General features: G+C 40.4%; 2 protein-coding genes and 1 long non-coding RNA gene across 4 annotated transcripts in view; 2 read left to right on the top strand and 1 right to left on the bottom strand.

The window, feature by feature from the left end:
* Positions 1–327: 327 nt before the first annotated feature.
* On the top strand, positions 328–13,630 carry LOC135500747 (uncharacterized). Its single transcript, XR_010449516.1, has 8 exons — positions 328–416; positions 2,493–2,553; positions 3,244–3,303; positions 4,010–4,694; positions 5,261–5,382; positions 9,832–10,074; positions 10,417–10,669; positions 11,783–13,630. It is a non-coding gene; the product is annotated as an uncharacterized LOC135500747 (long non-coding RNA).
* Positions 13,631–14,669: 1,039 nt separating this feature from the next.
* Positions 14,670–20,199, top strand: part of LOC135500109 (3-keto-steroid reductase/17-beta-hydroxysteroid dehydrogenase 7-like) — a 51,809-nt gene continuing 46,279 nt past the window's right edge. The window contains exons 1-4 of one of the 2 annotated variants that reach the window (XM_064791323.1): positions 14,670–14,744; positions 15,795–16,091; positions 16,704–16,818; positions 17,373–17,408. In XM_064791323.1, the coding sequence (XP_064647393.1) occupies positions 14,710–14,744; positions 15,795–16,091; positions 16,704–16,818; positions 17,373–17,408 (483 nt within the window). In that variant the 5' untranslated portion in view covers positions 14,670–14,709. The remainder of the gene's footprint in view (positions 14,745–15,794; positions 16,092–16,703; positions 16,819–17,372; positions 17,409–20,199) is intronic. The other variant, XM_064791324.1, reaches the window with a different exon arrangement.
* LOC135500755 (adrenocorticotropic hormone receptor-like) lies at positions 17,524–20,196 on the bottom strand. The gene has a single exon (XM_064792407.1). The coding sequence runs from the start codon at positions 20,194–20,196 to the stop codon at positions 18,811–18,813; it is 1,386 nt and encodes a 461-aa protein (XP_064648477.1). The 3' UTR covers positions 17,524–18,810.

The raw sequence follows: 20,199 nt of genomic DNA, 5'->3' as shown, positions 1-20,199 counted from the left end.
GCATCAATTCAATGGATACACCCTACTCTATGCAGCCATCCTGAACCTAATGGCCTTATACTACCTTTAAACCCAGGACGCGGTTTAAATCTGTGATACATGCAAAGACCTTGGAGGTCAAGATGCTACAGGCCCTGAGAAGCAATAAACAATCAAAGGTATTTGTGACGGACTCTATGATTTGAGGGACTATCTCTCACTTTACACCACCAATGCACGCGATGGTTATCCCCATCTATTAATAGACTCCAGCCTCAGTGACGTATTTACGACAAATCACAAAACGAGGCCGTACCACAGAATTTGGGGACCAATTAATATGATTAGCCAAGAAGCGTTCTAAGCAGCTGTCTTTTTTCACTGATAGCCTAAAATCTAATTCAAAACGTCAAATTTTCTACCGGACATTAAGGAAGGTTAGTTTATTCATGTTATTCAACAGTAACACGAAGTGAGAGTTGATGTTGCGATAAGAATGCCACACCATTCAGCTTACTGGACTTGAAATTGAGAACATTTGGCATTTGCTGGTAAATTGCTGTACATTTTTGTGCGTATTACATGTATGTATTGTACTACTACTACTAGGCCTAAATATAATTATTTACAATTTCATGATGATGATTGATAGGGCTGGCCTACCACCGGTGTAGAAGTTTAAAATGTCCTAGGATAAAATGTCCGGGAACAAAGGATTCTATTATGCGCTGAGCTATTGACGGTCATTGCCTCTATACATGTAATAGAACCATATGCCATAATCTGTCAGAAATGTCAATAGGCCCGGACATTTTTTCTAGGGGGGACACTTTTTACTTTTACACCGGCACCGGTTAGTTCTCCTGAATCCAAATCAAGGCCAAAAGTTAAGATTAGGCCTACATCATTCAGTCATCATAATCTTGTATTGCTCAATCGCCCTCATCAGCAGATTCTGAGATTGCTTGAATAAGCTTGTATATTTATACTTTTAAACCAACCATGGACGGTAAAGAAACGTTGCCTGTAAAAAGGGTCGTTTAAAAAGGGTCGACATTTATCTTCGCATGGTGTCTATAGTGAATTATCGCGCTTTTCCGATGTTGACTTCAATTTGACCCGAGTAATAGCCCTCCACGTCTGCGCGCATTGAATCTTTCCTCGTGGAACAATGCATTATAGATTCATGTACTTGATTTGGAACAGTGTTTACGAAGATGTCATGTCACGTTACAGTAATGTAAAACCGTCAGAGTTACAATGCATCGTGCGTGACGACAGCCAACACTATGTTAACGTTGTTCCCAATCAAGTGCATGAATCTTTGTAAGGCTTTTCCTTGAGCTATGATCTACCCCTTGACGTGATGGTGCATGCTGATATCGATTTTTCCGACGTCACACTGATGGCGTTTGATTACCCTCCAACTGCGCTTATTAGCGACTCGTTTTCAATGATATTTCTATTGTGATGACATATCCTACGGGTTTTTGATTTGACCTAATATTCAAGGTCTCAGAGGTCAAATGGTGTGAATTGACCGTTTCACTTCAGTGTAACTATGGCACGTTTCTTAACCGCTATAACTATGAACTTGAAATGTTGTGCACATGACTCCCAATGACGTCATGCAACCTCTGACACCGAATTTCAGTCCGATCTAATTCTTGACTTGGCCAGAAGTGGAAACCTAAAAAGTGTGATATCTCTCTTATGAGTGACCCGTTTTCGATAAACTTGTTATGAATTCCTAACCCCCAAATATCTAGACGCTGAGCACAATGGCCCCTGGCCATTTTATTTATTCCATAAATTAAAAAAAATTGTCATAAGAGCGCAGCAGAAAAACCGAAGGCTTTCTGCGAAGGGCTACTCTGGTTTAACATGCGTGCGTATCCAGTAAGTTCACCACTTTTTTTCTACCAGTTTTCATTTCAAACTAGCAACTGTACTGATTAACACCCTGTACCCAATCCATAATAATCAAATAAAAAGGTTGGTATTCATTCATGGCTTATGGCCAATCCCATTACCAATCTGGCTTGGCCCATTACATCTGACACCTTTGTTTGGTCATCTAAGGCAACAATAGACTCTGTCAACCTTGAAAGAAAGTTTGGGCATGTTACATAAAACCACTACCTGTCACATTTTTTCCAATGCTTGGTTGAAGCATGCTGTGCAAGCAGAACATTCGTTCTGGCAGGGTGTACATGGTTCTTACAAAAAGAACTATCTTCAATTTTGACTATTTTAACATTCTGAAATAGCAAAATTATTTGTGTTTAGCATCAATGTTCTTAAAGGTGGGTATCATCGTGACTGAATCTTGACATTATCTCTCAAGAATTTCATGAGATGAAAAGCAATACCATAGAAAGAAAGAAAGAAAGAAGTGCACATACGTCCAGGGAAACCCTGAATGAAAATGAGAAATTTATTTGCAGGTGCTGATCTCATGACTTCTTGTAGAATTTCTGTTATTATATATCTGTACCAATTCATCTTTACAGATGCTTCAAACCCTCTCCGCAATTGCAAAGCCAAAGGAAGAGTCTTGTACGATTCGCAACGGTATGTATACCATTATATTGTGACATGCCCAATCGGTCAATAGAGTGCCAAGTTGTCAATCAAATGGCTAAATATACAGAAATTACGCGCATGCACAACATGACTCCACAACCTAACATTCTGATTTGGGCCAATTTCCTGTATCTCTCTTACAACATATTTTCAATGGTTCAACAAGTCTGACAGTCCCCTCTGAAAATCTATCAAAATTTATAACCACTGAATTGTGTTCAGTGAAAGCGTGGGAATTGAATGATTTTCCAATAAGCAGAATGGAGAGAGACCTTCCCTCTCAGAACCCTTTTTATCAGACTTTTGCTGGTTCTTAGAAGGGGAAAACCGCTTGCTCAAATTAGTTATGCAATCTGGCCACCACAAAACTTTTTCATGGTGTCCATTTCTTGGTCAGAACAGAAGAATCTCATCAATCTGGTCATGGGTCAGGCAGTAGGCCATGTTGGAAGCTGTGATGCAATCTGACTGGTTCCTCATGTGGATATGCCATGACCTAGCTCACATTTATTTCCATAAATACAAAGGAATAAGGTCAACCTTTGCCAAAGGAATGCAAATCATGTAAACATTGAAAGATATAATTCAACCATCATTTTTAGGAATTTAGTATAAGTAATGATTATACAGTACAGCATTGCTGTAATTACACATTTTTGTGCCAATTTGTCGTTTCAGATGACACAACCTTGTCCGCAATTGCATTCGAAGATTCTCGTTTGATTTCCAAGAAGAAGGGTAGGTATACTTGTCTGACTTGTCAATAGAGGTGCCACTGTCAAATCTGTGTTATCGTTGGTAAAATAAACTTGTAACTTGACCCCAACATGGCCTCAAGGCAGTGAAAAAAATTACAGAAAAAGAAAAAGAATGAAACAATTTATTTTGGCGTAAAGAATGCAAATTATGAAACACATCTAACTGTCATCCCCATTGCAATTTTATTATGCGCACTCTTCTAAGAGATCAAAGATATTACATTTTCAACTAAAATAAAACATTTTCATCCCAAGAAATGATTATAAAATGCAGTAATAATTCGATATATACATCATGTAGCCACTACTAAATCATATTTTGGTCATGTAATTAAAAGAAAATTAAATAAATTGACAGTGGCACTTTTATATATGCAAATCGGTTGGTTATTCAAAAGTTGTAACCATAGTAAGATGTTGTGTTTGTGTGTGTGTGTGTGTGAGATGGGATTGAAAAAGGGTGTGGGAGGTCTTGGGGGAGGAGGGACTCTTGTCGTTGAGTGAGTGCTGGAAGTGTGACTGATCAATGTTGTGCTAGTTTTGTAGCTATTGTCGTTTTTCTAATTGTTATCGTAGTTATCTAGCTAGTATAGTTGTTAGAATAGTTATCGTAGTTATCCAGCTAGTATAGATGTTATTCTTTTGGTTTCGTGTTTCCTGCTTATCATCTTTTTAAACCTATTCAGCTTTCAGTTGTCCAGGCCAGGCCAGGTGACCAATGACGATGATAGATCGGGTTCGATTCAAGCTATACGCTTGGTGTATTTGGTTATCGTGACTGGCGACTTGAGTCTAACTCATCTCATGTCCAAAGCGCGGTGGCTGGGTCCCAGGCATGCTTGCCACTTTGTTCTGCGGTCCTCATCTAAGTTTCGACGGTGATGACATGGACTTAGGTTCAGAGTACGTGTTCCCCTTGAGTCATTGTGGTTGATTGATGGGGGCAATAAAAGTTGCGTGTCGCTAGTCATTCAATTGGTCCCCTTGTTTTAGAGTGTTGGCGGGATAAGTCTTACGACTGTTAACAATAGTAAGCAATAGCTGGCCAGCGATCCCCTACCTGATCTCGAGGGGGATGGAATGACTGGGGTTTAAGACCTGTTGTTAGCCTGCGGAATTTCGTCGGACGATATGTCAGGCGTGTCCGTGTGGATATTGTGCTAAACCTGTTTAGTACTAATGACGAAGACATTGGGCTCTTTGGATAACAACAGTGTTCTTGACCTCCTTGTGCCTCACAAAGCTTAATATACACCCGCTGAAATCGACAAGACGGCGATGAAGAAGGAGAGCCGGCCTCCAGCTCGAGAGCCAAGAAGACACTGGATGGACCTGAAGAATATTTTGCTGCCAATGTTGGAGCCATACAGGGTAAGCATCACTTAGTCATCAGTTACATCTGGATTAAAAGAAACGTTACAAAGATGTTAAAATAACTCCGAAAAAAGTATCAATCTGACGTACAATTTCAACTGTTACACTTATTTGGTTGCCACACATAATTCTGTTCACACTGTTTTGAAACCGCTTCAACCAATTTGGTTCCAGAATTCAACTGAATGCGCTTTATTGAAATCGCATTAACTGATTCTCATTGAAATGTGTTGTGTGGGCGTTAATACGTATCAAAACAGAGGGCATGCACACTAGCTTGTTCATGTCTCGATTATCTTCTTATTACAACAAAGAGCAGGTACATTCATCCGCGAAAGGCACGTTACTACAATATACGCGGCAAGAGTTGCACTTTTCAAATTGAATTGCATACGCATTAGCCCAAGTGTGGTGCAGCCATTTCAAAGGGGTGTAGCATATTTGTATTCCGGAGAGTGCTCTCTGGAAATCAGTTTTAAATCGGATTCAGTGAGAACACAGCATGCAGTAGAAGCACTCAAAAATTAGATGAATCCCTCAATAAAAAATATGATTCTTTTTAGGCAGCCCGAGCCAACATTGTACAAGGGCCACGAGGACAAGGGACACGAGGACAAGGGACATGAGGACAAGGGACACGAGGACAAGGGACACAAAAGACGATGTTGCACTTGCAGTCTAAAGGGTGAGCATGACTTAGTCCTGGTTGATGTTATATCTGCTCATGAAACAAACTTCATAACTGTCCAACCAGCAGTTTAGAAGAGAAACAAATCATTTTTAGCTCAGCTGAAAAGCTGAGCTATTCATATGAGTAAATGGTAGAATGAGTGTCCGTCTGTCTGTCTGTCTGTCTGTCTGTCTGTCTGTCTGTCTGTCTGTCTGTCCGTTAAACAGGCACGTTTCAAAACTATGGCGGATAGGCGATAGATTTTCCCTCTGAGGCGTTGAGACCCTTCAGGACTCCTGAATAGACCAAATGTGGGTCCGGCAGGATGAGCGGTTTGGCCACTAGGTGGCACCAAGCGAAATTTTCCAAAAACTTTTCCAGCAGCTGATTTCTCAGTTGGGGATCATGAATCAAATCTAATTTTATAGAGCAAAGCTTTCTCTTTCATTATCAATAGGCGTAGTTCATGAATTTCTCACCAGGTGGTGTTACTGGCGCAATTTAGTGAGCACCCCCAAGAAGAGCATTTTAAATTTCGCGCGAGTTATCCCACGTCCAATCACACATGCAGCGAACGTCACGTCTCGAGTCTGCGCAGTTCAGACGTAAGGAGACCATGCTATGGAATAGATCGCGTTCTGTCAATTCAGAGGTAAGTTCTCATTAAATTCACAATTTCATAGGCGATAATATTTGGCAGCTTGTGTTATTGCATGTTGATGACATTAGGGAAGGCTTGGATTGTTTAATTGGATGTGATTAATTTGAAATAGTTCGTCGACGATCGTTGAAAAACGATCTGCGAAATGCAGCTTGGTTGGTCTGAGAAACGATGTCAAAGTCCGGCTTTAAATCATGGATTTCTCAACAAATAACTCTTGTCACTTAGCAGAACTAATGTGAATAAACAAGACAATAATAAACATCGTTCTGATATCATCGGGTAAGGTTGCCAATGTACATAAACAGTGTAATTGAGGATCGACGCCAGCGATTTGAAATGTCAACAAACAGTAAATGCGATATGATACACACTGACACTTGCACACTGTACATAGCACAATGCTTCAAACGGGGCCGATTCATCACTCTTATCACAATGTATTCCCAATCATATCAATGAACTTCCTTGATCATTCGGCCCTAGCGCCTTATCAGTTGTTGTTGGCCTTGTATTTGATATAAAACTTGGCTAGCTTACCTATTCTATCAAAATTAAAATGTTATCTCCTCATCATGTTTTGCAGGACAGGAATGATCTGCAGCTGCATGCATTTGAACATATTTGGTGACTACATCTCAAAGATGACCAAGAGAGAGGATCGAGCTATGACTTTGCACATCCCATCGACTTCGGTGTTCACCAGTGCAATCATCAGAAGAGCCAGGCAATTCTAGTATTCAAGTATTTCATTCTGTAATACTTACCTCAAAATTTACTAAATAAAGAAAACCGCATGTGGCAGTTGGTTAAAAAAATCAAGTCTATCTGTTTAAAATTTTTACTTGCTATCATTATTAATATTATCAACATTTCAATGGTGGCATTCTGCTAAGGTTTGTTAAGAGTTTCACTTGACTTAAGCAGGGTGTACACTAGTAAAATATTAGCAACATTTTACCAACATTTTACCAACATTTTACCAACATTTTACCAACATTTTACCAACATTTTACCAACATTTTACCAACATTTTTACAACAATTTTGCAACAAGCCCTTCAAGGCCCTGTGTTCACTAGCAACAAAATTGCAACAAATTAGCAACATTTTTACAACATGTTGGTAAATTGTTGCAAACTTTTTAGTGGGAACAAAGGGAAATAGGTATTTTGGAGGGAAAATGGATGATTCCAAGGAGAGAAGATGTGTTTTGAGTGCTTCTGCAGCAATTTTAGCTGTCATTGTTGAGAGACGGAAGAGGCGGCGAAATAACCAAAGAGAATATGGACCAGGCCCTGGATCAAAATGAGGGTGGATGATGGGGCATACCACTGCCTGTTAAGGCCGCGTATCCATAGGGTATGCCCTTGTGTAGTGTGGCGTTATGGCGTAACAGCCTTGTGACCTGGCACTATGCCCTGAGTCTCCATTGGATATTCCTTTTTGGTCATGTAGGCCTTTGTAGTCCTCATTTCGCAGCGGTCAATCGCGTTTATCCGCACGCTGTCATTATTTCAGAAGACAATTTCTTATGAATATTGAAAATGAAAATACAAGTAACTTGTATTTTCACTTGCAACATCAAATTGACATGTACATGTATATAAAACCTGACTTTTAAGCAACAAATTACAGGTTCGTGCTTGTTATGATAATCATCAGTTTCGGGATCCCAGAGTAGTTCCCGTTGATGAACCTCTTGAATTAATTTCGCCTCAGACATTGCTTCCGTGTTGTTCACTCGCAAAAGAATGGACATGTTCAATCCCAATATGGGCCTATATTCCCAATCCACAGTGCATATATGCCCGCAATGTGACACGGCATAACCTATGGGAACGGTCAATAACACCAACGAAGGTTCATTGTCCGTGTGGCGCGCCAGGCGGTAAAAAGGGAATGTTGTGCAGGGCACGGAACAGCCTATGGATACGCAGCCTAAAGGAGTTGTGGCTGACTGACAAGCCGTCACACAAAAACTTCTAGAAAAGGTTTCATCACCCTACGAAGCAAGACACTCACTTGAGAGTTGCTATACCTGCTTCTTGTTCAAGTCACATGAACTCCGGTAGATCACATGACGCAAATCCTATTTCTGATTGGCTGAAGAGTTTGCAACATTTTTACAACATGCAACAAAGAATTGCATTGCATTTAATTTGCAACAATTTTACAACATGTTGTAAGACGCGTTTTGCTCTGTACACACTACGCAACATTTTTGCAACATTTGTTGCAACTGGAAATGTAAAAATGTTGCTAATATTTTACTAGTGTACACAGGCCTTTAGGCAATAATAGAGTTGGGTAGAGCATTTTGTTAATGTTACCCTTTTAGTTAGGGAAACTGGTGCCTTCTGCATTAGGTGGACCCCACTTACTCATCTGTCAGACCGGCCTCACACGTCGGCAGTAGAGTTTAAGGTCCAGTCTGCGAGATTTACCCATTTCTACCCAGCCAAAAGCGGGTGATTGGGCTAGTCTCTCCATGTGATTCAATTCGCATGGATTCTTGTGTCCCGGTGCTGAAAGGATCCCTCCACAAGGGCAGACTACATCCGGTGGCACTGAAGTATGGAAGAAAGACAGAAGACGACCAATTTGCGAAAAGGATCATCATCATCATCATCATCATGGTAACAGCTGAGGATGAATCATGTTGCTGTGTGTAGAATTGATGGTCCAATATAGGTTAGGTTATCTGTTTGCGCACACATTGCAAGGGTGGAGCTTGCTTGAAGTAGATTGCGCCAGTCTACCGTAATTCACTGTTACACATCCAGAAGCTAATATCCTTAGGCTTTGAGTCCTTAGTTTAGTAGAGTTTGACGAGTAATGTAATATATACGAACAACGCAGCAACAACTCAGCTGAGCGCCAGGCCCTTGGGCCTCTTGTTATGTCTCTGAACCTGCACCCTGGTGGCCAAGTCATGAACTTTTATCCCCGAGTGAGACCACCTGACTGAGAGTGCTCAAGTAACGGCCAGATCAGACAAGACCTGAATTTGCTGTACTATATCATTTGTGACCCGTCACAGCAAAACCAGGCGCTTGTCGAACAGAAGAAGAGCCTAAATGACACCAGGAGATAATGGAAGAAATTGATGTGCTCATATTTCACAAAAGGCAGACAATAGAGAAATGAACAGACAGTCCGTCTCAACCTGCCAAGCTCCGAGCGACATGCGCCTGGTTTTGCTGTGATGGGTCACATTTGACGTGGTGGTTGATGTGTACCAAGTCTCAAGTTCATAGCTTTATAAGCTTATGAAACAGGCGACTGTCTTTGTGGAAGAAGTACAACAGACACTGCGCTATTGTAGAGGCTATTGTAGAGGCTATTGTAGAGGCTATTGTAGAGGCTATTGTATTGTCAAGAGGTATCTTTCCCCTTAGAAATGTGGTAGATATACACTGAATAAAAATGGCCCTCACCACATTGAACTTTGGTTGACAGATGTGCTATAGTGACATTCATTGACAACAGGGTCATATAGAGCCCCAACAGATCCCAGTGCATAAGATTAAAATTGCAACATTGTTGATATCTCGAGTTGAAGTCGAAGTCCTGATGAAAAAAAGGCAAATTGATAGGCAAAGCACAAAAATCAGAAAATTTAGAAAAAACACTGACCACTTTCATTAAAAACAGTGAAGCCTTGAAAGTTTGGCAAAAACAAAACTTGACACTGAAAGTGATGACCATCTCCTTAACTGAATAACAAATATCTAGTTTCTTTTGGCTTCAATCTGTGTAGAGATTACCCTGTATTCAATAAATTTTTTCCCTGTTTTCTAGGCTATGCAGATGACTGGAGATGGTGGCTGTTGAGTTGACCCAATGACTTCCACCACAGTCTATGATGCGTACTGAAGCAAGAACGACTCTCAAAGACCCAGAGAACAACAGATGCCAACACTTCGCCCCATGAGAAGATGCCTTCATACCCATCCATCGACAATTTGGGGAAGACAGCCTAATTGACCTTCATGGGGATCTTCCTGGCAGATGTTGTATGAGGAAGGATTCAATGCATATGCAGTAAGATAGAGTGGTGTACTTAAAATTCAATATTATGAATCGCCCTTAAGTTGTTTACTAGTAAAAAGATATTTCCTTTGCTCTGGGCTGTGTTTAATGGCATTCTGAAGATTGCGTACGAAAAAAAGGCTGAGCTAATCTTCATTGCATTCCTGCAGTTAGGCACTACTAAACTAAAACATCTTGAAAAAGCATGGCAGACAAGCAATCCATGCAGACACAATGAGTTTCGGAACTGAGCTAGGGTTGAAGGTACATTGCCCTGCACTGTAATTCTATTAAAATGGCTCAAGTCTTTAATCTTGGTAAACAATGGATTGACCTTGATATTTTGTTTTCCAGCCATGCTTGGATGAGGGACTGAGAGTCGGGTAGATTCAATGGATGGAATCGTTACGCTCAGGGATATCGGCGGTGGACACTTACATCGTGTGTCATACGAATAGACTTTAATGACAATTGAAATGATGCTCTAAGGGGACTCTGATGACTCCGAGGACATAGAGCCCTTATCATTATGTAATGTGACGCCATATCCAGCAGCCACCATGGAGCCAGCTCATCTCTTACATATGGAAGGATGCCATCTCATACGGTAATATTATAAAAAAATCAATTTCTAATTTCTATGTCATTGCTTTTGTGTAGGCTATAGCCTTATTTAGGGATTGTGAACAATTAAAAACATTGTAAAAGAGAAAACTTCTTAGATTGATCAGACCTCTGATATTGAGAAGTTTGCAACTTATGACCTTGCCTTTAAACTATGCACAATAGGAAAGATCTCCTACCCCAGCAAATCTTTGGTCTATTATGGTTCTTAGGTTTACATGTCTGGCATTCAAACTTGAGGAAACCCCGTTCTAGCCATGAAAATCATCAATTGGCCACTGATGGCAAACTTTGATTACCTCTACTTCTTGACGTCACATGTCAAATAATGACCCTTCACTGTAGGAACCCAGGTGATCACATGGACCATTTCATGCAGTGTTGATAGTCATTTGTGAGGTTAAGGTTTGAATGGTAACAAAAAACAACAACTTTATTGACATATATATGATTACAGTCGCCTGAGGTACAGAATATTGCTCAAAAGTTCTTTTGTCAGGCCCTACACTCCCGCGGCAGTCCATTGCTTCAATTCATCCTAATTGGGTCTCCTAAGGGACTGCCACAAATAGTGGGAATTCGTATGGCTGGACGATTAGCCAATGGGCATTGCTGTAACGAAACTGTAAGGGCATTTTCTGTCACCAAATCAGAATGCTCAGGGCATGTCGCTATGGCATAAATAATAGCGCAGCTGATATTGATACACATCATTTCTCTCATGGTTTTAATGGTTTACCTACGCACTGCGTTGTATCGTTAGTTGACCTACATGTGAATAAACAACAAACAAAATGATTAGATGCAAAGATCTTTGTACAATATGATCTCAGGTTACAGAAGCTAACTTGGAATACGACTACTTTGAACTAGTCATAAGTTTTGCATTAGCATACATGTTACGTTTAAAATATTGACCCCGAGAAAGGCAATTTTTCAAAGTATGGTAACGAAATGGATGTCAATAAAGTTGGTGCTTTATTATTTCTGTACTAATCTTAACCTCACTATTGCAGAAACTGATGCGTTCCAGTGCATCATATATTTTGCTGATAATTGTGTGCACCTACAAATATGATATTATGTTTCTTTTCAGGAGATGAGCCATCCCACAGAAGGGAGGATGTTGCTGAGCCAGCGCATCTCTACCATGCTCCCGTCGCCGTCAAGGAGGTTTGATTTTTGTCACCGTAGGCCTTACCTTTATTGCAATATCTGATTGAAAGGTGATTTGATAAAAATCCTGATATTTTGTTTTCTGATTGCGAGAAGGCAAACTCTTGCCATGGCTCAAATTCGTACACATTTAAAGAAGAGTTTAGAAATGGGGGGAGGGTGTAATAAGGTAACCAGGGCATGTCACAAGCCCAGAAAGTATTTTCAAGCAAGATTAATGAGAAAAATCAAAATGAGGAGGGGATGTTCTGGTTAACAGGACAGCCAACAGGGTAAGTTGGTACCCAAACAAAACATTCACCATAGCCTAGGGTACATTGGGACCCTACCGGCTACTTCAGATTTGGTTCAAGCAAAAAGATCTTTCTGCTCAAAAAAATCACCGAATTCATCAGATATTGTATTTGATTATGTCCATCACATGAGACATGGGGTTCACATGACATTCGCTTTGCTCTGACCCCAGGCAAAGCGAATGAACATGTGTGTCTTGATGGAACTGTAGGCCTTTTTACTGTTTCTTGATCTCTTCAGTACCACAGAATCCACCAGCATTTAAACACCACCTGGGCCCAGGCGCCAAAGATCCTTCGTATCATTGGCTGGCTCAGTTGCTCAGTGTCTTTACCTTCATACTTGAGACAACTGACCAACATCACAAATCTAGTGAATTTTTATTCCCTTTCACTTTTAATCAATACCCGTGAACAAAAAAATCTCGGGATGAAAAACATCTTTTCACCAATTTAACTTAAATAGTCAATGTTAAAATATTAAACTATTAAAATAGAATTGTGTCAATAAAACTATTGTTTTATTGAAACTTATCAGAAAAAGACTGGTTCTTGATCCTATACCTATAGCGGTCTCACAGGAAAGAATCTCAGTCTTTTTCTTTGTTTCGAATCAAGAAGACTTTCATTGCAAGAGCATAATTATCATGTTGACTTGGTACTGAATGATTTGAGAAAAGTGTAACGTCAATGTGTAAGACGTTTTATATTGTCATGTATGTAATTATATTTGTAATGCATGTAAATCTTGTAAGTAAAATAAAAGAGATCTAAGACTCAACTTGCAAAAAAACCCTGACAGACCAACATCTAGTCTTGCCAGGTCAAGCTACCTCTTTTGTCATGCAAATACATGTCACCTCTGCTCCTTTTGTCATGCTAATTGGCAGCCTCTGTCCAGTTCCTGGCCATGAGAAATGTGGTTCTTTTGTTATTCAAATTGGGCCCTAAACCTGTTTAGTCATGGTTTAATGAGAGCAGTGACATAACCTATTGTTCACTGAACATGGCTCAACTGAAGTCATACACAAGAGGTTTTAATACATGTACAATAGCTAAAACTTGTACAGAATGTATACGGACATGATGAATGCATGCAGAGGTTGGTTAAGGGCCAGCTCAATGTTAGCTGGCTCATTATTGGAATTGTTGAGTCATCTAGTGTAAGATCTCTCTATTCAGCAGTGTCTTTTTTGGACATTTTAAAGTAGGAGAACATGTGTGATAGTACAATCATCTCCATGACTCGTCCTTTAATGGGCATTGGAGTGGCACAGTGACTATGATCGATGTAATGTACATGGATGAAGTCATTATGGTTGTAAGCTCTGTGCCTGTCACCGGTGTGATGGAGTTGACGACTCCCTCCAATTGCGTAGGTTTTCTCCCGTTGAAACGGTTTTCCTCCTACACTGACTTTCCAAGTTGTCATGTGAGGATAATTCTTGGAATGTGCAAAAATAAATAATTTTCAAAAGAAAATGATTAAAATTTGCTCTTCTTCTTTACATGCCTGGTGGTGCTCCAACACTTCAACTAGTATTGTTTTTTAAATATTGTCATGCATTTAAACCAACAAACTGGTGAGCCAATGATGAGATGTTCAGCATGTGATACATTGAATGGGTTATCACTAGTATGAATCCAAATCTATTAGATGACCACCAGCATTGTATGGTTTACATTGAATTCACATTGAATGGTTTATGATCATTAGACTAGTATTAATCCATATTTCTCAGATCACCTTAATCACTTTCACCTTAGAGTAACCAGCTTTCTTATTGAAATGAATGGTTTTTCACCAGTATATGACTATGAATTCATATCGCCAAGTTCAGATGGCGACAATCATTTGAGTTCACATTGAATGGTTTGTCTCGTCAAGATGCTACAGGTCCTGAGAAGCAATAAACAATCAAAGACAAATGTGAAGGACTCCATGATTTGAGGGACTATCTTTCACTTCACACCACCCATCCACTTTGTACACAATGTGCAGTTGATGTATGCCGTGGTCATCCCCATCTATTAATAGACTTCAGTCCCAGTGACGTATTTACGACAAATCCCAAAACGAGGCCTCGCCACAGCATTGGGTGACCAAGTATGATCAACCAATAAGCTGCCAACACGCCGGTAATGCAAATTGGTCTAATCTAAACGAATCATTGTGTTTTCATAACCTAAAAATAACTCAAATTGACAATCACGCACGCGCAAAGCAAGTCTGGAGTTTGAAGAAGCGTGTGGAGTATGAAAATTCAACAATGACGTCATTAAATAATTCAACAAACAATTTATGTAGCTATGGAAGTAATGATATAGAAAATAACTTTTTTATATATCGAAGTATTTCACACAACAAACAAAGATTTTACTGCAGCAGTAGATCTTGAATGATTGCTATTAATGTAATACAAGTATACTTATATCAGAAAATTGTCTTAAATAATTATGAAAAAATCGGTGATGTCAACATCTATGCAACATTCTTACACGTGGTCCGCTGCCTGTTATTTAAATTTGGACTTTAAACTCGACTTCCCAGAACATGAAAAAAACCGCTTTAATAACTGGTGCCAATGCGTACGTTCGTTTTACAGATGCTCTGCTCACCAATATATTGACGACTGAAATATCATGTTGTTTTTTAATAAAAGACAGTTTGTCACTTCCCTCCGCATCCGCCATCCTTGACCTCGTGACCTGTCTTGTCATTTCATGATGTCATGTCCGTCTGTCTTGCCGCTCACGGCGACAGCGTCGCCTTGGAGACTGCATCCCTACCTCTACATCGTCAATGTCATATCTACCACCTACTCGCTTTCATTCAAACGCCAAAGGCTTCATCATGATGCATTTTTTATCTTGTATCTTGCTAATGATGTGATCTGGAGTGGAGGTTGACTGATGCTAGTACCGAGTGTTGGTTGTAGCGGGAGTTCAGGAAAGGCCTTACTTAGTTACTAGTGTACTAGGCCTTACTAGTGTACCAGGCCTACTGCATACTGGCTAACAGTACACAACCGAACCCATCTATCTTGGCCTAGGCTACTTCACTGAGCAAAGATGGGACTAGGCCTAAGACATTGTCTCATAAAATGACTCTAAAGTAGTAGCCTATATAGGCCTAGATGAGAGTGAAGACACAAGAACGTGATTTGAGAGGGTTACAGCTAGGGAGTCGTGGAAGTGTACTACTGCATACTGGCTAACAGTACCCAACCGAACCCATCTATCTAGGCCTAGGCTACTTCACTGAGCAAAGATGGGACTCGGCCTAAGACATTGTCTCATAAAATGACTCTAAAGTAGTAGCCTATAGGCCTAGTTGAGAGTGAAGACACAAGAACGTAATTTGAGAGGGTTACAGCTAGGGAGTCGGGAAGAACAGAAACAACTAAAAAAGAACATAGGCCTACTCTTGGCCCCCTGGTCCCTCTTCAGCCAAAATACTACTCTGTAGTCTGGATAGTGGTCTGTTTGAAAGATGATTCAAGTTCTAAGTCAAAGCTGTCTGGGTCCAAGTAATAGGCCTAAATTTGAAAACAAGTAGAAAAAACATCAATTTAGCTTTATCCATGCACTTTCATTAAGCTAAGACAACTTGCTGCTATAAGCATCTTTTTATTTCAGGGGAATTGGTCTCGCATTAGCAGACCGCCTCCTCGCAGCCAACCCAACCATGACCCTTTGCCTGGCATGTCGCAACCCAGGCCGGGCACAGGCTTGCCGAAGTAAACTTGCTTTAGCCCACCCTGAGGCCAAAATTGAAATTATCCTCGTTGATGTTGGGGAGATGAGCTCTGTCTTCAAGGCTGTGAAGGAGATTAAAGAAAAATATAACTATTTAGATTATCTCTACCTCAATGCTGGGATCATGCCAGGCACCACAGTCAACTGGAGCAACCTCGTAAAGGGAACATTCTCGAAGTAGGTATCGAACACTTGCTGATGTCACTTTCATAAGACACGGCATGAAATTATTGTTCTGTGGTCCAGGGAAAAGGCCCCGCAACAACTCGATTCGAGACATGTATTTCACTTATGAACGATGCTTTCTCTCTGTTATTTAGGCTTGGGAAGACTGGTGCATGATGATCAGATTGTAGACCGAATGTTACAAGCCATCATATCATTTGGTTTATGCATCGTAAACCTAAGCTCGCCTCCTATAAGACAGCTGGTTACAAGTCTCTTCCTCGATTCATATTCTAATACAGCAGCTGTTAAAGTCTTCATTGGGAGGCAGATGAAGTCTTGGACGTGGTGAAATGACTCTGAAGATAGATATAGAAAAAGATGTTCTTTTTCTCTCAACATCGATGACAAGAAATCTTTTCCACTACAGTCGTAAAGACAATGTCACAATCTTTAGTCTCTGGTGTCCAAAAGGCATAAAATCATTGTCTTCTCCTACTACATTTTCCCATCTCCGATGATAATAATAACAAAGTCTGATCCCCTTCGTCAATTTTGCTGCATGATGAGACTCCGTCCCATTTAGACGTCAACGCTGTGGGATTAATTTCGTTGTCTTTCCAGGGATTGCTTTCACATGTACAGTACTGGACATGGACTGCTCTCACAACAGGACAGCGACACTTCCGATGGACTAAAATCCATCTTTGCTACCAATCTGTTCGGTCACTTTGTTATGGTAAGTCATTTTATCTTACTCGCTGAAACTGAGGAATATACTCAGGAGGAGGAACTAAGGGGAATCAGTTGTCTTCAGGTGACTAAGGGAAGTTAAAGAAGCAAGTCTGGTTGACTGGGTGAGATAGTAGAGATGCCTATTAGCGACGTTTGACTGAAAGTTGACGGGTCAAATACACATTCCTGAGTAGGGCTGAAGCCGAGCTCTCGGGAATGTTCGTGATGTACATTTCGATCTTTTCCTGAATATACCCATTACATGATGACCGCCAGTCCTCATCTTGAGAGCAAGGCATGCTCTGTGGAAACCACAGGGTACACTTCAAGTAAATGTGTCCAGAGATCAGTATAGAAAATAACGTCAACACAGTATGAGATACAGTCGGAAAAGTTGTAAAAGAACACAGTTTTATAGAAGTTGGTTATTTCTTGTATTAGTTCATACTTTTGCCACAGTTTGTACAAAGTCAACATCTTACATTAAACATGAAGGTGATGAACTGACAAGACTCTACGAAAGTTTTTTTTCATAACTTTTCTTCAAATTGAAAACAGCTCCTTATTAGCGCATGCAAAAATGTCTGGATGTACGTACGTATCAAACCAGTATTTTGTTCGCAAGCAAAAAAAGCATTTGAAAAGAATGTCAGCTTTATGGACCTGAGAGAGTCCTACTTTGCTGCACCTTTTCTGGGAAATGAACTATGACCAATTCCCCGCATGGTTTGGCTCCTGGCGCTCTTTCTCATATGTTACTATGGCAATCACTTGCCTGACTGCTTCAAGTAAATATCCTTGTAGAAAAACTGGTAATAGTCTTTCCTTTGGTGGTAGGTTTTCAGTGGTTTTTTTCCTGCCAAGATGCTCTCCTGCAGGCGGGCACTCAATGAGCTATGTAGTCCTTCTATCGTTTTTCGCCTCATTGCCCTCTGCCGGTGGTCGCATTTGACAGCTATTGATTGCTTTGCCACTGGGCAGGAGATGACCCAGCTATGATCCATCAGGCTTCTGATTGTTGGCAGTAATGCAGGCATTTCAAGTACAAAACTTACCTAGTTATCTCTAAATTCCATGAAATATGTCCAAGCTCAAGTCAGATGTATGTCCCAATAGTTAAAAAATCTTCCAGGAGTGATTTCACTCTCTCTGAGCTGTTTTGGTTGCACTGAATTTGGACTCAAAAATTCTATTTTACATCTAAGTTGTAATTGGAATGTCAGCTATCCATAATCACCAAGAATCGCGGGTCCCGAATGGTTTCCTCTCTTATTTCCATTACAAGTCCCCTGGTAACATGACCATCCCAGTACCCAGACCACGACAACTGGATTTGGTGGCCCCAGTGACCAGATTCACCCCTCCCTCTAACCCGACCAAAGGGCCTTATTGCCGTGAAAAGACAAATGCTGCCATAAGAAATTGATTGCAGCAAATTTGTCATGCAACAGATGAAAACATTTTTCAAGTCCAAATATTTTTTTCACTTGTTTTTTTCTGCTAAAAAATGTAGAAACATGATCGGTCCCAAAAAATTTTTGGCTTTGAAAATTTTTCAGAATTTTAAACTTATGAAAAATTTCAACTCTGAAGGATGAAAATGTCACCTTCTGTCGTAAAAACCAACAGATATAATCCACTCAAAATGTCCTTTGTGCTCTGAGCCCTTCAAATACACTATCAATGTACAGTTCTTGTTATAGATGGTGACACTGTCTATCTGCTATTGTCAGCAACTTACACTTTTCAAAATTGCACTTGACCCGTGTAGTATTCTTTATCATTGGCACTCGGCATTTTAGACAAGTTTCATTACTTACGTATAAGTGAAATATTCTCAAAGAATTCAACATCATGGTGATCTGAAGCTTGTGTGAAATAAAAATGTCGCTCTATTTCACACAAGGTTCATATCATATCGTCATAGCTTGGCTATCTCTCTGAAAAGACCCAGTCCTTGATAGGTGACGGTATAAATAAAAAATCTAGGTGAAATCTACATGTACAAATGTTTGTCTTTGTCTTCCCTAACCAATCGATAATCATCAAAGTCAGGGCTTTCCTCTTCTGATGTCCTATGGGGGGAGCCTGGGGGTGTTCGAGTCACAACTAAGGAATTGTGATTATTGATTTGAATATCGACGTGATCACCATGATTGCAATTATTTGGAGTTAACACTTCCTTGTCCCCATCCTCCTCCGTCCCCCGACGCATGGACATCGTCTGTAAGGCGGTTGCAACTGTTCTTTCAACAACCACAGTCCCTGATCGACTAAAACTATACTGTTGGCGCCTTTCCCCAGAGTTGATGCGGAACAGTCGCCGATATCCTTCTTGGACGTCGCGCATCCTAGCGGCATAGATGATTGGATCCAGCAGTGAATTAAACAGCATTAGGTCAAATAGATATGAATCGGCTTTCAACATATTAGGGATGTGACGGAAAATAGCAAGATGATTAATGCGTATTTGTATCGTAAGGATGAGTTCTAGTAAAACATATGGAAGGAAACAGATCAAAGTTGTAGCTAAAATGAGGACAGTCGTTATGAGGCCTTTGCGATTTCGACGTACGTATTGAGGTGCGCGGCCAGCCTCGTTCCCATATTGCTGTTTTCGTATCACAATATAGATGCGGACGTATAAAACACTTAGTATTAACACGACGATGAAGATGATGACAAAGAGTGCATACTCGGCATCATATTTACTGCAAGTGACACGCTGGCAGTACGTCTTCAACTCAGACCCCTGGCACGTAATCCACATCTCACTCGGGATATAGAAATCAGAAAAACCGACCGTGAATGAAAATATCCAAAAGAGGACAATCATAATGTTAACTTTCCGTTTGCTGAAATAGCTATGATATTGCAGTGGCCGGTGTATTGCAAGATGAAGGTCTGATGTCATTCCTAACAGATTCATAAGGCTAATCACATGTGATGACATTCGGAATGCTCGTATCAGCGGCTCCGCACACTTTGAGTTGTCGCCACTGTAATAATTCTCTGTCATAAGTTTCGTCAGGATACAAATACATACCATCATGTCGGACATGATCAAGCTTACTGTCAAGCGTAGAATTGCTGATAAATGACCCCGCACATTATAAATCACAACTATTGATAGAATATTTATCGCGATCGCAAGCGTACTCAAAATAATTGCAATGATGATGGGAGGTTTCTTAAAATGCTCCCAATTCAAGTCTTCATCTACTGGGTCCCCGTTTAGATTATCCAACCAGTTTCCAAACATTGTTTCGTTTGTCGACTCAATTTTTATCTTTGATCTATTCCGTAGTGCTGCCAACCACGCCCTGTCTTCTTCTGATAATTCCAATTCTAGATTGAATAAGAAGCCACCACCAGTGGTCATGGT

Source organism: Lineus longissimus, chromosome 16 (assembly GCF_910592395.1).
Source record: "Lineus longissimus chromosome 16, tnLinLong1.2, whole genome shotgun sequence".
Taxonomy (NCBI): Eukaryota; Metazoa; Nemertea; class Pilidiophora; order Heteronemertea; family Lineidae; genus Lineus; species Lineus longissimus.
Note: the sequence above shows the minus strand (reverse complement) of the source record. Positions and strands in the feature narration are given on the sequence as shown.